At 46.1% G+C, this 17,204-nt stretch overlaps 1 protein-coding gene across 1 annotated transcript in view; it reads right to left on the bottom strand.

Annotated features, from left to right (window-relative positions):
- RIN3 (Ras and Rab interactor 3) overlaps positions 1–17,204 on the bottom strand; it is a 79,613-nt gene that overhangs the window by 44,249 nt on the left and 18,160 nt on the right. Inside the window, exon 3 of the mRNA XM_015427149.1 lies at positions 8,883–8,955. Within this exon, the coding sequence (XP_015282635.1) occupies positions 8,883–8,955 (73 nt within the window). The remainder of the gene's footprint in view (positions 1–8,882; positions 8,956–17,204) is intronic.

Below are 17,204 nucleotides of genomic sequence, written 5' to 3'. Positions count from 1 at the left end.
AAACCACGTCCCCAAGTAGGTTTGCCAACTGCATAGAAAGAGAAAAAACGTCCTATACCTTTAATGGAGGCTTAATTGGATATTATTTACGGCTTGATGTTATTTTCCTCCAGGCCATGAAAGACTTCCGCTGCCCATTTCTACACATGAAACCTCTATTGAAGGGACAAGGCTTTCCCCCCCTCCAAGCCGTTGGCAAGCCCATCCCCAAGCTGTGGAACTGCCTCCCAAGAATTTCTGAGCGGGGAAAGAAAAAGATAAGAACTTTGCCCTAGGTTAAAGATTTATTGACATTTTCCTGGAGCCCACTTTATCAAATGCAGGGCTATTTTTGGGCAGGAACGCACAGGAACGGAGTTCCGGCTGGCTCCTGAGTTGGCCACACCCAGCAGGAACTCATCAGCATAATAGGCCACACCCAACAGCAGAAACTCATTAGGATTGGCTACAGTAGGCGTGTGTGGCCTAACATGCAAAGGAGTTCCTGCTACAAAAAAAGCCCTGGGTTTTGACAACAAACAAGGTAAACAGAATGAGCAAAAGGTGGGTGTGGCTGGATGACCGCACTTCTGGTAACATGTGGGTGTGGCCTAATGTGCCAATGAGCTGTGCTGTCAGGGTTGTGGCCTAATATGATAATGAGTTTCTGCTGTTGGGTGTGACCTATTATGCTAATGAGTTCCTGCTGGGCTTTTTCTACAAAAAAACCCCTGATCAAATGTATTTGGCCTCCCCTGCTGAGAACCTCCCCTATGAAATCTGTCCATGTAAAAGACATGCCATTGCACCTTTCGCTGGTGGGTTTCCTGTTTCTGTTGCTTGTTTTTTAATGTTGCGAGATCCATGAACTGCTGCTAACTAGACCGATATTTTCTCATTTTACCTGTTTTTAACTATTATTGTTCATATAACTTGTTTTAATTGTTGGATGTGTCCTGTTGTTGTTACTTGCCCTGAGCCTGCTTGTGGGAAGGACGGGATATAAGTTGAACAAATAAATAAATAAAAAGTACTGCACTCAGTGTGCTGAAACAGATATATAGCAAAGGAGGAAAACTGCAAAGAGTGGGCTAAAAGGCTATAAAATGCAACACAGGTATAGTTTGTGACATTTCTATGGAAGAATAAATATACGGGATAAGCAGAGTAACATGTCACAACACCTGTGACGGTGGTAATAACACAAACTACTTAGCAATTTAACACCTGTAGAGGCTAAGCAAGGTGTCTGACCCTTCCCAAGTTCAGAATTTTTCCTTAGGCCAGCAGCAGAATACTCAGGAAGACTGAAATGGTCTGTCACTGGGTTTCTGAAGGCTGCCAGTTTTAAGAACATAAGAGATGCCAATGTTGGATCAGGCCAAAGGCCCATCCGGTCCAACACTCTGTATCACACAGTGGCCAGAAATACCAGGTGCCATCAGGAGGTCCACCAGTGGGGCCAGGACATTAGAAGCCATCCCACTGTTGAACCCCCCCCCCCCCAAGCACCAAGATGACAGAGCATCACTTGCCCCAGAGTCCCTATCTATACCTTGTGGCTAATAGCCACTGATGGACCTCTGCTCCATATGCTCCATTAAGTGTCAAATCATGGCATCATTAACAGATAATTGGAAAAGACAGGTTGCTTACCTGTAACTGGTGATCTTCGAGTGGTCATCTGTGCATTCACACCCTTGGGAATACTGCGCCTGCGCTGAACCTTCTCGGTACCGGTAGCTAGCAAAAGGGATTTTCGCGCCTCTCCCAGGTCACGCGCCGGCTCCACTGCGCATGACCAAGGAGGGGCACGCAGATCCCGCCAGTTCCTTCTGACCGCCGCCCAACAGCCTTCAAAGAAACAAGATGAAGGGCCGAGAGCAGAGGGGAAGGAGGGCGGGTGGTGTGAATGCACAGATGACCACTCGAAGATCACCAGTTACAGGTAAGCAACCTGTCTATCTTCTTCGTGGTCTCTGTGCATCACACCCTTGGGAGAATAGCAAGCAATAACTCTTACCTGGAGGAGGGGCCGAGGCCCTACACCTGCGCCGTCTGCAAGATAGACCGACCCAACGCCACACGACGAGTAGACCGGACATCCAGGGCATAATGCTTCACGAAGGTGAGCGGAGTAGCCCAAGTCGCAGCGTTGCAGATGTCCTCCAATGGCATCCCTCATGGCATCCCTCTCATGAAAGCTGTAAAAGCCGCTACCGCCCTTGTAGAGTGGGCGCGAAGCTGACCTGGAAGAGGTTTCTTAGCCAAAGCGTAACACAGTTTGATCACTTCCACGATCCATCTAGACAGAGTCTGGGAAAAGATCTTCTTGCCTTGTGCGGGCATACTGTGAGCCACAAACAAAGCTGGAGACTGGCGAAAAGACTTAGTTCTGCCCAAATAAAATAGCAACGCTCTCTTAACATCCAGAGAGTGCAATTTCCGTTCCTCTTCATTGGCAGGAGACGGGAAAAATGACGGCAAAACTATATCTGAACGTAGATGAAACTCCGAAACGACTTTCGGTAAGAAGGAGATGTCCAAAGACAACGACACCCCATGAGGGGAAAAAATCAAGTATGGTGGATCACACCTTAAAGCGGACAACTCACTGACTCGACGAGCAGAAGTAATGGCCACCAGAAACGCAGTCTTGAGCGATAACAACTTTAGAGAGCAAGTGGCCAGTGGTTCGAAGGGTTTTCCCATCAAAAACCGCAAAACTAAAGCCAAATCCCAGGCCGGAGTCGGAAGACGACGAGGAGGGTACAGGCGAATAAGACCTTTACAAAACTGTTTCGTCTGAGGATGCGAGAAAACTGAAAACCCATCAATAGATGGATGAAAAGCTGACACCGCAGCTAAATACACCTTAACTGAAGAAAAACTGAGTCCCAAGTCCATTCTGGACAAAATAAACGCAAAAATAGACCTCAAATCCACTGGCGGAGGAGGTAAATTGGAAGAACTCAAGTACTGTAGGAATAAATCCCACTTCTTTGCGTAAGACGTCCTAGTAGACAGTTTACGACAATTCAACAGGACCTCATTGATACGGTCATCCATCACTGAAAGCGTATTTCCCATAGAGTCAACTTGAGACTCAGAGGATCGTAGTGAAGGACCTGGCCTTCCTGAGCTTGGAGGAGATCCAACTCCTGCGGGAAGTGTACGAAGGATCCCTTGGCTAACCGCAGCAGTGTCGGAAACCACACCTGCCGAGGCCACCAGGGGGCTACCAGGAGACAATGGGGCTTGTCCTGTTGTATTTTCACAAGCACCCTGTGGAGCAGCGGAATCGGAGGAAATAGGTATAGAAAGTCGTGAGCCCACGACATCAACAGACCGTCCCCCATTGACAGAGGGTCCAACCCCGCTCTGGAGCAAAACCTGGGACACTTCTTGTTCAATCGAGTTGCAAAAACATCGATGTGGGGATGTCCCAGATGTTGAAAAAGAGGAAGGAGATACTTTGAGTTCAACTCCCATTCGTGGTCCGATGCTCCCCCTCTGCTCAGGAAATCCGCTTGTTGGTTCAAAGTTCCTGGCAGATGGGCAGCTTGGAGAGTGATGTTCCAATGAAGGCACTCTTCCCATATGTCCATAGCTAGCCTGCAAAGGGACCTGGACACGGTCCCGCCCTGGCGATTGATATAAGCCATCGCAGTTGTGTTGTCCGTAAAAATCAACACATCCTTCCCTACAACCTGTCTGAGTAGGGATCTTAGGGCAAACTTTACGGCCAGCAGTTCCAGATAGTTGATATGATGACTCTTCCAAAGGGGTTGCCATGGAGCACCCACACAAGTGTCGTCTGTATGAGCACCCCAACCCCACAGGGAGGCATCTGTGGTGATGGACATTACGGGAACGATCGGTTGGAACGGTGCACCCGCCAACAGATTGGTGTCCACGAGCCACCACTGCAGGGAGACGAGGACCTGCGGAGGCACTACCAGTTGAAGGCTCGGAGGATGGATGGAAGGGCGAAATTTCTTTAGAAACCACAGCTGCAACGGGCGCATGCGAAGGCGTGCATATTCGATCACGGAAGTGGTGGCTGCCATGAGACCCAAGGTCCGCTGAATGTGGACCGCTGATGTCACGTTGGACTGGAACAAACGTTGAATTTCCAGACGAATGGTATCTGCCCGTTGGCGAGGAAGGTACGCCCGAGTGGCTAGGGAGTCTATGACAGCTCCTATGAACTGCACGCGAGTTGCAGGTTGCAGCATGGATTTCTGTAAATTCACCAGAATTCCAAGGGAGGATAGGACCGACAATGTGATGGTGATGTGCTGAAGGAGACATTCTCTTGAATCTGCCACCATCAACCAGTCGTCTATATACGGAAAGATCTGAATGCCCTGAAGGCGAAGATGAGCGACGACAACCACCATTACCTTCGTAAAAACCCTGGGGGCGGTAGAGAGCCCGAATGGAAGGGCTTTGAATTGGTAATGGTCCTCCCCGACTGCGAATCTGAGGAACTTTCTGTGACGAGGATGGATGGAGACGTGAAAATAAGCGTCTTTGAGATCTAAAGTGACCATCCAAGTCCCTGGAGACAGGAGTGGTAAAATGCTTTGCAACGTGGTCATGCGAAACTTTCTGTAAATGATGAACCGATTGAGAAAACGGAGGTCCATGATTGGACGAAGTCCTCCGTCCTTCTTGGGGACTGTGAAATATTTGGAATAAATCCCGCGGCAACAATCCGCCATCGGGACTTTCTCTATAGCGTTTTTTTGTGTCAGCGATTGTACCTCCTGTAGCAGGGCAGGAGACGCCGGGGTTCTGATGAAACGGGAGATTCTGGGAGTCAGAGAAAACTCTATGAGATAGCCATCTCTTATTATAGAGTGCACCCATTTGTCCGTAGAAATGGCGAGCCATGCGTGCAGGAAGGGTGCAAGGCGAGTCTGAGCAGTAAGGTTGAAGTCAAAGTCCCTGTTTGGGATTCTTAGGGAATTTCGACTTATAGGCACCGGACGATTGTCCCTTATTTTTCGGGGGAAAAGACCGTGACTGAGAGGAGGGAGGTCTTTGCCATTGATCCGTAGGTGATTTGTTGTACGGTTGCCTGGTCGACCAAGGTTGCCTAGGCCACTGCTTGGATTTCGAGTATTTGGTCGTGGGGGAGATCCCCAAACTCTTGGACGTCTTGATACTCTTATCCATTTCCTGCAGAACCGTGTCAGTGGTGGAGCTAAACAATCCAGAACCTTCAAAGGGAAGGTCTTCCACCGAGGATCTGGTGTCATATGGCAATGATGAAGAGCGGAGCCAGGCATGTCTGCGTAACGCTACAGAGGTTGCTAGAGTCTTACTAGCGGATTCCAGGGAATGCTTGGCAGCACTAATTTGGTGTCTAGCCAAGACCATCCCTTCATTCTGAATCCTTTTAATCTGAGGTTGGCACTCTTTGGGCACGTGCGGGAGGAAATCATTCAAACGCTTCCATAAATTGAATTGATAACGGCCCATGCAGGCGGCATAGTTCGCCGTTTTAATGCCCATTGCACCGACAGTGTAGAATTTTCTACCAACCGAATCCAACTTTTTCCCTTCTTTTTCTGAGGGAGTAGAGTGACTCGCTTTTCCTTTTGTGGATGAGGAGACGACCAAAGAATTGGGCTTTGGGTGTGTGTATAAAAACTCAGCCCCTGATTCCTGGACCTTGTACATGTGATCCAGACGCTTATTAGAGACATTAATGGAGGCTGGACGAGTCCAAAAGTCCTTGGTAGTTTGCAAGAGAACTTTTGTCATTGGTAGAGCCACGGAGGGCGAAGTGTTAGAGTGCATAATGTCAAAAACGTTATCATCCACAAAACTGGCAACGAGAGTAGGAGTCATAGATAGATCTAATGCCATGCGTTGAATAAAATCTCCATAAGACTTAACATCCTCTGATGGAGAAATAGGTAAATCCGCTTCCACATCTTGCGAGGTGGGCTGTGCATCTACATCCTCGATATGTTCAGAAAAGCCATCTGAATCGGAGGATACATTGGATGGTTCTGGAGATGATTCGAGTAATTCAGGTTGAGACGGTGCCGGTGTGTTAATCGGGGGCACAACCGGGTCTGGTGGATGCGTCGGTATCGACTGCTTCGATACCGATGGTCGATCTTGAAAGCGCGAAATGCGGGATGACACCGACTGACGATCCCATTCAGGTGGGGGTGGTATCGGGAGTGCCCAAGGGTATGGGTATCGATTCCCGTACAAATAATGCCATTGCCTCTCATCCCAAGTCAGGGGAGGAGAAGTTGGTCGGTGCCGATCCTCGACTCCACGTTCTGGGGAGGCATGAGAGGATTGACGGCTCGACATATCAGATTGCGACTGATTTGTCTGTTGAGTAAGGTCGATGTCGAGATCCGAACCGATCGGGTGAGGTTCTTGCGTGGGATCTCGACCCTGACTAGCCGAAACCTTATGGACTTTGGGTTTGTCCGTTTTAGGTTTCTTCGACTGCTGTGAGTCTTTGCCCTGCTTCCGGATCTTGGAAGGTACGGGGTGGTCCTTTATCGGCGTCGATCGTTTCGGTGCCGAAGCATCGATTGCGACCGTCGACGTCGATGGTCCCGAAACGGGAGGACAAGTGTCCGCAGCCAAGGTGGACATCGAGGCGTGCCCGGACGTGTTCAACGGTGAAGAGGACTGTGGAGATAGTGCCTTCTCCATCAGGGCCAAGTGTAGACGAGCTGCCCTGTTTTTTTTCTCGTCTGGTTCGAAAACTTTTGGCAATGTCTGCACTTAGAGACACAGTGCGACTCCCCTAAGCAAACGAGGCAAAGCGAGTGCCCGTCGGTGGGGGATATTTTAAGGCCGCAAGTCCTACACCGTTTGAAACAACCCCACCGCGGGGCCATAGGCCAGCGGGAGGTGAACGTAAATAAAGAACAAACACCGAAAGAAAAATGCTAACTACAAAAATAAAGAAAGAGAAACTAACTAAACGCAAGTTTAGCAAAAAAAGTTTGGTACTTAGCAGACCGAGGCAGAAGGCGTCCTACCAGCGCGGCGGTCAGAAGAGAACTGGCGGGATCTGCGTGCCCCTCCTTGGTCATGCGCAGTGGAGCCGGCGCGTGACCTTGGAGAGGCGCGAAAATCCCTTTTGCTAGCTACCGGTACCGAGAAGGTTCAGCGCAGGCGCAGTATTCCCAAGGGTGTGATGCACAGAGACCACGAAGAAGATTACAGTGAAATATGCTTTGAAGGATGCATGTGCCCTGATGTTAAACATAGTTAAGATCATCTTTACTTGTGATGTAGTAAACAGAATATTAGATTTGGAATAGAGGGAGACCTGAATTTGAATTCCTGCTCAGCCATAGAGCAAGCTGGGTGACCTTAGGCTCATCACATACTCTTGACTGCACCTACCTCACAAGCAGACAATGCTGAAAGGCAATTAAATTTAACATTTTATGAATTCGAAGAAGCATGCATCCGTTTAGTAAACTTGATCAGTAGTACTTAAAATGCCACAAGACACTGTGTTGTTTCGGCTATCTCACGAGGTTGCTTTAAGGATCAAATGAAACACACACACCACACACACACACACACACAATATGTACACACAGTGCACCATCTTGAGCTCTTTAAAGTAAGGCCAGGATGCAAACAAAACCAGTAACTGTGAACCTCCTTGATTCTAGTTTTAATCTGAGCTAGATCTCATGTGTTCTCAGCAAATGTTTTCGATATTGCAGCCAATCTCTGGAACAGTGACTCTTGGTAGACAGAAGGTGAGAAATGGGATCACGGGAGGCTTGGCATGCATATTCACGTAGCCTCAGGAGGTTGGGAGCACCTGCTCTAGGCTAGACTATTTGCAGAAAGATAACACCACCAAAGTGTTTTGAGGGCCAACAGCGTACGCTGCCTATTTCTCTTTATCCCCTGCAAAAAGCTTCCAGCAGGCCAGCCAGGAACCGGCAGGTTTCAGTTAGCATTCCAGATTCAGAGAAATTTGGCTGTAGCTTCCCTGCACTGTAGGAAGTCATTCTTTCACATGACTAGCATGAGTGCTGAATCAAAACTGCCTGCCTTGGCAGATCCCAGAACAGCTAACAGATGAAATCATTGTGGCCTCCCCCTGCCCTTAGCTAGTGCTTTGCTTTATGGGAGCCAAAAATGTTCACATAGTCTTTCCCTTAGCCAAGGTTCTCCTTCAAATTCTCCTTCAAAGGCAGTTTTAGTTACCTCAAGTTCCCCAGGGCCAGTCAGAATGTTTGATTTCAGTAGGCACATAATTATTCACAGGACTTCTTTTAAAATCTATAAATAAACCCCTTTTTTGCTGCATGTATGGAAATTAAACATGCCAGATATCCACAAGTGCCATTTTTTTCTCCCTGTTAAAAATAGATCCTCTACCCTATTACACAGAAGGAGAAACACACATGGATCCTCCTTTCATTTGACCCTGAAATAAAAGGTATCTCTTTATATTCTGGAGTAATGGGCAATCTTTAAAATCTTTGTGATGAAGCTGCAAGAATATCTTATAAGATGTTTATGAAATCCTACAAGGTGGTGGTGAAGGCTGCTAAAAAGGAATTTTATACAGCCTCCATCGGATCTACTAGCTCTCGCCCAGCAACAACTGTTTAGGGTAATTAGATCTCTAACTTCTCTCACCGAGAGAACCCAAAATGTTAGGAATTTGGCCATTAGCTGTGAGGCTTTTGCAAGCTTTTTTTGCAGATAAAGTCTTGTTGCTCTGCCAGGACCTCCTGGACAACATTGATACAGTACGTGAACTGGAAGCCCTTGGCCGTCTTTGGATACAGTATTTGATAGCTTCAGCTGACCAATGCCTTCACCCACTCTACAAATGTATTTAAATCAGCACCATTACTGAAAACAAGAGTTCAACTTACCTACTGACACAGTAGAATGCGACCAGTTTGAAGATGTCCCCAAACACAAGAAGAGATCCTTCCAGGTAGAGTACTGATAAGAGACAAGGAAAGAATTCATGAACTGCTGTCATGAAAGTGGAGAGAATTATGAGTAGGGGTTGCCTCTTGTTCATTTTGGTATGCTAACTTTGGGAGAAAATTGCAAAAAAAAGTTTTTTTCTTGCTCGTGTCAGAAATAAGAAAGGAGACAATAAATCAATTCTTGATAGGCCCTGACAGCCGTTTTTCCTGTATTTCCAAGATGCCAGGAAATTAAAAAGAAGACATTTATTAGTGAAAATGAGCATCAGTGCCTAATCATTTGCTTTTTCTGTTTTCCATGGATCAAGGAAGAATCTTTCGTAATCAAAGAAAGTGTGTTTTACAAAACCCTCTGGATCACAGCAGAATATTTTAGAAAGTATAGAGTGTAGGGTTGCCAAGTCTATTTTCTTCTGCGGGGGGGGGCCCCTCCCGGACGGCGTCTTCAGCCGGATGTGACGTGATGACGCCGGGCACGCTGGGTGCGGGGCCACAGCCATTTGAGGGGAAAACATTAAAGTGGAGAGAATTAAAGTGGAGTATCATCCAATCCAGCTGTTTGTTCAAAACAATACTGTAAATCAGTATAAATATATACAAAAATTGACTGACACACTTTATACGTTGATTGCCTGCCATCCCGGGCACAGTTTTGTCCTGATACGTAAAGCCCCATGCTTTGTGCAAGCCTCTTCCTTTTCAAGGTCAGTGGGTACCACTGAGACCTCTAGTGGTCAGATTACATTCTAAATGGTTACATATGTTTGTTTCTCACCTGTAAACGTGCCATTTGTTTTACTCTACCAACACTTTCCACGCCATTCATTAAGAAGTCAACAAGATTGTTGGAATATGTTTGCAGCCTGAGCCATATTTATCCAGGATCACAAGTCATATTTCCAAGTTCCTTATTTATACGGTTCCATCTGCAGCTCTTTCTCATCGGTTCCCTCTCAGCTCACTTATATATCCCTTCAGTCCTACCGCAAGGATCCCTCTTTTCTCCAGCACATCCTCCAACAGACACTGAAGCTGGATCCATTACAAAGCCCTTGTGTTCGTTGGTAGAAAAAAAGACGATTTTGCATCTGACATTCTGTGCTTCCCAGACTTAGGCCTGTGCTCCCTTTTTCCTTGAATCTACCTGGGTAGACCTGGTTTCAGCCTCCCCCACACCATGTTGGTTTTTTTGCTTCCTCAGACCACCACAGGGAGCTGCTACTGACTTCACTAGGAAACTTGTGTGTACGTACAATGGTTTCACAAACAGAGCCAACAGCATGAAACTGTAGATGAGCAAGGCTGTAGACAAGCAGACTTCCCTGTTATGGGAAACAACCGCCTCAGTTTCAAGCACGTCTGCTTGCAGCAAAAGCATAACAAACTGGAATAGGGTGGCATCTGACTACAGCCATTACATAGTTGCATTTGAGAGAAAAATAGAAGACTCCTTGGGAGAGAAATAAACACAATTAAAAAGTCAAACCAACTATTGGGAAAAAAGTACTCTGCACGCTAGCAAGGTCATGCTCAAGATCCTACAGGCTAGGCTTCAACAGTACGTGGATAGAGAACTGCCAGAAGTACAAGCTGGGTTTCGAAGAGGTAGAGGAACTAGGGATCAAATTGCCAACATTCGCTGGATTATGGAGAAGGGAAGAGAGTACCAGAAAAACATCTACTTCTGCTTCATTGACTATGCTAAAGCCTTTGACTGTGTGGATCACGACAAACTATGGCAGGTCCTTAAAGAGATGGGAGTACCAGACCACCTCACATGTCTCTTGAGAAACCTGTATAAGGGTCAAGAAGTGACAGTTAGAATCGGATATGGAACAACTAATTGGTTTAGCATAGGAAAAGGATCTGGTCCGTGGGGTTGCAAAGAGTCGGACTCGACTGTGCGACTGAACAACAACAACAACTCTCTCTCTCTCTCTCTCTCCCCCCCTTTCTTGAAAAGGAACTCAGGAAAAGAAACCAAACTAAACACACCATATTATTCACAACTGATATTGCCAATTTATCTTTCCCCTTTGGAAGTGGATATTTTTGTACTTGAGTTTAGGGGGGGAAATGAATCTATTTAAGTCTCTGTTAAAGAAGTATTAATAAGCTAAACGACCTGGACGTCTTTCTCCTACAATCAGAACAATTTCCCGTTATATTCATCCATTTAAGTCCTCACTAGGGTTTGAAGCATTATTTCAATTCCTCCCTCTCCTTTGTTTATGTTAATTTATTCAAATTTTAAATGTCACCTTTTCATGAGCACAGTGGGAACTTCAAAAGAAAAAAGCGCCCAGAGTGATCTAAAAGCAGCTACACTGATATTTATGCTAAGTGCATTTTTCACACATTAGGCTGGAAGGGTGTTTTACATTTCCAAGGCCAGTAATGTTCCAACAAGATGTATATTGGCTAGAATGTAAATTTGATTTAAAGAGGGCCTCTCTTCCACTTTCTACCCTAACTAATCAATCACATGTGTGTGGGTAGTACATAGGGATGCCAGGTTCTAGGTTGGGATAGGGGACACCCCTCCTCTAGTTCTTGTTTCCTGGTGGCCAACGAGAGGAAAAAAATTAAAAATTACCGTTGGTTTGATGGCATTACATCATTTTTGTGGAAAACCCAGAAGCAATGTCAGTCTGCTCTCAGAACTGTTCTATGGCAAAACTGGTAAAACTGATGTCACTTCTAGGATGTTATGAAAGAACATAAGAGAAGCCACATCCCATCAGGTCACTGGTTCATGCAGTCCAACAGTCTGTGTCACACAGTGGCCAAAACCCAGGTGCCATCAGAAGGTCCATCAGCAAGGCGAGAACTCCAGAAACCCTCCCACTGTTGCCCCCACCCGAGCAACAAGAATAAAGAGAATCACTGCCCCAGTCATAGTGTTCCACCTATACCTTGTGGCCAATAGCCACTCAAGGACCTCTGCTCCATACGTTTATCCAATCTCCTCTTGAAGCTGTCTATGCTTGTAGCTACCACCACTTCCTGCGGCAGTGAATTCCATGTGTTAATTACTCTTTGGGAGAAGAAGTACTTCCTTTTCTCTGTTCTAAGCTTACTGTTAATTAATTTCATTGAATGCCCATGAGTTTTTGTATTGTGAGAAAGGAAGAAAAGTACTTCTTTCTCTGCCTTCTCTATCCTGTGCATAATTTTGTAAACCTCTATCATGTCACCCCTCAATCATCATTTTTCCAGGCTAAAGAACCCTAACTTCTTTAACTTTTTTTGTAGGGAAGGTGTTCCGTCCCCTTAAACCTTTCAGTTGCCCTTTTCAGCACCTTTTCCAATGCTATAATATCTTTTTTTGAGGTACAGTGACCAGAACTGTACACAATATTCCGCATGAGGCCACATCATAGATTTATACAGAGGCATTATGATACCGGCTGATTTGTTTTCAATCCCCTTCCTAATAATCTCCAGCATAGCATTCGCTTTTTAAAATTGCATTCATACACTGAGTCAACATTTTCAGTGAGTTATCTACCATGACTCAAAGATATCTCTCCTGGTCAGTTACTGCCAGTTCAGACCCCATCAACGTATATTTATAGTTAAGATTTTTGGCTCCAATGTTTATTACTTTGCACTTGCCCACGATGAACCTCATTTGCCATGCTGACACCCTTTCATCCATTCTCAACAGATCCCTGTCCTGAACATAAGAACAGAAGAGAAGCCAATGTTGGATCAGGCCTATGGCCCATCCAGCCCAACACTCTGTCACACAGCGGCCAAAAATACCAGGGGCCAACAGGAGGTCCACCAGTGGGGGCCAGGACACTAGAAGCCCTCCCACTGTTGCCCCCCCCCAGCACCAAGAATACAAAGCATCACATACCCCATACTGAGAGTTCCTATCTATACCTTGTGGCTAATAGCCACTGATGGACCTCTGCTCCATGTGTTTATCTAATTCCCTCTTGAAGCCGTCCATGCTGGTAGCCGCCACCACCTCCTGTGGCAGTGAATTCCATGTGTTAATCACTCCTTGGGTGAAGAAGTTCTTCCTTTTATCCATTCTAAACCGACCGCTCAGCAACTTCATTGAGTGCCCTCGAGTTCTTATATTGTGAGAAAGGGAGAAAAATTCTTTCTTTACCTTCTCTATCCCATGCATAAACTCATAAACCTCGATCATGTCTCCCCTCAGTCGTCGTTTCTCCAAGCTAAAGAGCCCCAAGCGCTTTAACCTTTCCTCATAGGGAAAGTGTTCCAACCCTTTTATCATTCGAGTTGCCCTTTTCAGCACTTTTTCCAATACTATATCCTTTTTGAGTTGTGGTGACCAAATGAGGTCACACCATCGACTTATACAGAGGCATCACTGCCAACAGTGCCCCCCCCCCCTCCTGCCCCCAGACTCCCACTGGTTGCTGGCAGTAAAAGGGAAACTAAAAAGCCATTTTAGTTTCATATGTGAAAATGTCTTTCGTCTCTGATGACACACCCAAGGAATATGAATATTAAAAGATAGAAATTTCAGCACTTTTCAGACAAGCTTAGGTAGAATGAAAAGCTGGAGGGCAGTGCATCACTGTGGGAAGCTCTGCCCCAATTTATGGCTTGGATTTCCACAAACAGAAGGGGGGGGGGGAGCATTCTTCCTCTCTCTTGCTGCAGACCTCCAACTCCCTGTCATGCTGTTCTGGCAGGAGTCCCCTGATGACCAGGAGAAGCATTTTGTCTGAAGCAGGAGGGGGAAGGCAAGAAAATCCTGTTCCACTCATGGAAAGCCCTTTTACCAGCATAAAGTAGCACTGGATCCATGCCTATGTCTATGCATGTACTAGTATACATGTGTAGAGTTTTCTTCAGAGTCAGGAACCCTAGAAGAAGCAGAGATCCTGGTATATATGTTCTATGCTTATGTTCCAATGAATGTGAGAATTTGGGGGCAGAGCTTGCCACATTTATCCCGTTCTTCAACCTGCATGCACATTCACTCTATCATTCTCCTTCTTTGGAGGTTTTCAAACAGAGGCTAGATGGCCATCTGACAGCAATGCAGATTCTGTGAATTTAGGCAGATTATGAGAGGGAGGGCAAGAAGGGTTGCATCAGTGCTTAGTTCTTGTGGCCCTTTCTTACACACCCAGGGAAATGCTGATTGCCACTTTGGGGTCAGGAGGCAATTTTTCTCCAGGCTGGGTTGGCCAGGGATCCTTGAGTTTTTTGTCATCTTCTGGGCGTGGAACAGCAGTCACTGTGGGTGTGGAGAGGGAAGTATCTGTGAATTTCCTGCACTGTGCAGGGGGTTGGACTAGATAACCCTGGAGGTCCCAACTCTATGATTCTATATGGAATTCGGAATAGGGTTCTGGAATGCAATGATAATCTCAGAGTTCCTGATTAATTACAGGAGGGACACCCTTTGATAAGAACAAACGTGGAGGGGAAATAACCCGATCCTGAAAGTCTGTTTTTTTTTCTCTTTTTTGTCTATTTACTAAGATGCACACACTACAGTTAACTTTATTTGTACTGCTTAAGATATAAATACTAACTTTTAATCTCCAATTATGTAAAAGCTAAATTATGAAGAAAGTTTAGATAACCGAATTTTAGATTTTTTTTATCCCAGCTTACTCTGTATTTTAGTTTAGTTTATTCCTTTTCCCTATACCCTGTAGTGTGTAGAGATAAAAAGCAATTTAAAATGTTAAAAAAAAATTCCGGAGGGACTATAATTTTTTTAAAGTCTTGCTGTTTCTCTGCTATCTTAAAAAAAGGGACCAGTCACACCGTGAAGGAAACCATATACACTATAATAGTCTCATAGAAAATATACACAAATCTCACAATGAAATCCAAAATAAAGCAAATATATGATTTTATATTCTTATTAAGTATTGTACTGTTGTACACTATTTTATTGTTTTATCGGCAATTGCTGCCATCACTGTAAGCCGCCCTGAGCCCGTTCGCAGGGAGGGCGGGGTAGAAATCGCATAAATAAATAAATAAATAAATGATATCAGCTGAACCACTGGTAGAAAATGAATGGCATGTGTGGTTTTCCATTTCCTGTTCATCTCACCAATCCCAGTGCAATTATGGGGCTCAGTCTTCCTTTTTCTGATGCCCCACCAAATATTAAATAGCAAGCCCCAAATCCCTCCCCACTCTCCCCTATAAAGGCTCTTCAAAAGGAGGGATTCTCTGACTTTCAAATCTCAAATCCTCATCACTGCACAGGGATTCCCAGCAATTTATAAGGTTTAAGAACACCACATACCTTCTCACAAAAGAACATTAATTCTGCAAAACTCCCACACAAAGACATTAATAAGGTGGTTTGTTCACAGAAAAACAGAACAGAAAATGGGAAATAGTGGCTACTTGCTAGAGGCAGAGATTTTCAGGAAGTACAACCTCAGGTTAAAGATTAATGTGGAAATTCTTCATTCATGGAGTTAAAATTAGATTTAACAAGTGGAGACCCGCAAGAAACTTGCGGGATGGTTATCCTATTCCTCACACCTTTGCTTCCTCCTGTCTACCTCTCTCACCCTCTTTCTCCCTTCTGCCCCCCTTTCTTTCTTTCTCTCTCTCCTCCATGTACGGTTTGGACGGTGAAGTCTATGGCATTATACTGATCTGTAGTTTCTCCCCTCCTCAAATCCCACCCTCCCCAGGCTCCACCACACAAATGTCCAGGAATTTCCCAACCTGGAGTTGGCAACACAATTTCCTTCCCACCCAATAGCCAACCTACCTTTATTTGCCTCTCTGTCTTCAGCTTTCCGTCTCCACACCCCTCCCCTACAGCCTCTACCTAGGAAAATTACAGTCTTTCTCCACCATGGGGACCAAAGCAGCTTACATTATTCTCTCCTCCTTTTTATCTGCACAACAACCCTGTGAGGTTGGCTAGGCTGAAAATATGTGACTGGTCCAAAATCACCCAGTCAGCTTCGACCGCAAGATGGGGATTTGAACCTGGGTCTCGCAGACCCTAATCTGAAGTTCTAACTGATGCACCACACTGGCTTTCATAGGGTGGCTGCTGATGAACAGTAGCAAGCAGCTGGGCCTAATTGAGTCATGCAAATCAGGTGGTACCAAGTCACCCAGAGGGTGCTGCCTAGGGATGCCAGCCTCCAGGTGGGACCTGGGGATGCCTGGAATTACTGTTCATCTCCAGACTAGAGATAACTTCCCATGAAGAATATGGATGCTTTGGAGGGTAGACTCTGTGACATTGTACCCCACTGAGGTCTCTGTCCTCCCCAGGCTCCACCCGAAAATCTCCAGGAGTTTCCCAGCCTGGATCTGGCAACCTTACCCACCATCCCCAGTGGCCAGGGGGGGACCTGGCGACCCTAAACTGCTGCCAGGCCTAGGGTTGCCAACCTCTAAGTGGGGCCTGGAGGACCACCACACCAGAATTACAACTGAACTCTAGACAGCAGAGATCTGTCTCCCTGGAGAAAATGGCTGCTTTGGAGGGTGGACTCTGTGGCATTATACCCAGCTGAGGCCTCTCCCTTCCCCAAACCCATCTCTCCTTACAGTCCACCTCAAAACCTCTAGGGATTCCCCAGGCTGACACTGGCAGCCCTTGTCAGGCCAGGCCCCAAGGCTCCCTCCCTCCCTCCGAGGCCAGGAAAGGACCCTTCCCCACCCTTTTACTGACAGAGCCAGTTAGAAGCCTTCCCGAACGTTCTAATCTCTCGCTCACTGTTGATGCCTGGAGTTAGATCCCTGCAGAGGCCATTTCAAAAGGTATCGGGGGAAATTCAACCCTCCCTGAAGGGATTTTTTTTTACTTCTTGGATTTTTCTGCAGGCAAAGGAAGTCTACTGACTATGTAGGAAAAGCTGTTGGGGGAGAGTGAGCCCTCTGTTGGCAGAAATAAGTATCTGCACAACCTGCCCCCTGTTGGAATTAGATATATAGATAATTAATTTCAACAAACTAACTCAAACTAAATTCATACAACCACAAGCATAAATGAAATATATAAAATGAATATCAAATAGAGCATGCATGAAAAACCTGTTAAGTCCTGTAACAAATTACATCTATTCGTCTTTCACTAGGAGCTTTCTAGTCCTTACAGCTAACCAGCCAAATTTGGCAAGTCTAGCTGTAACCAGAGGTCATTTCGGGGGGGAACGCGGGGGAACGCAGTTCCCCCGGGTGAGGTGCAGGGGGGCGGGGCACATGACGAAGCCCCGCCCCCTGCTTCCGGCCGCCCCGCTTCCAGCCCTCATTCAGCCAGGAGGAGGC

The sequence above is a fragment of the Gekko japonicus genome, unplaced genomic scaffold (genome assembly GCF_001447785.1).
Source record: "Gekko japonicus isolate JY-2015 unplaced genomic scaffold, Gekko_japonicus_V1.1 scaffold256, whole genome shotgun sequence".
Taxonomy (NCBI): domain Eukaryota; kingdom Metazoa; phylum Chordata; class Lepidosauria; order Squamata; family Gekkonidae; genus Gekko; species Gekko japonicus.
This window is presented reverse-complemented; position numbering and strand designations above follow the sequence as displayed.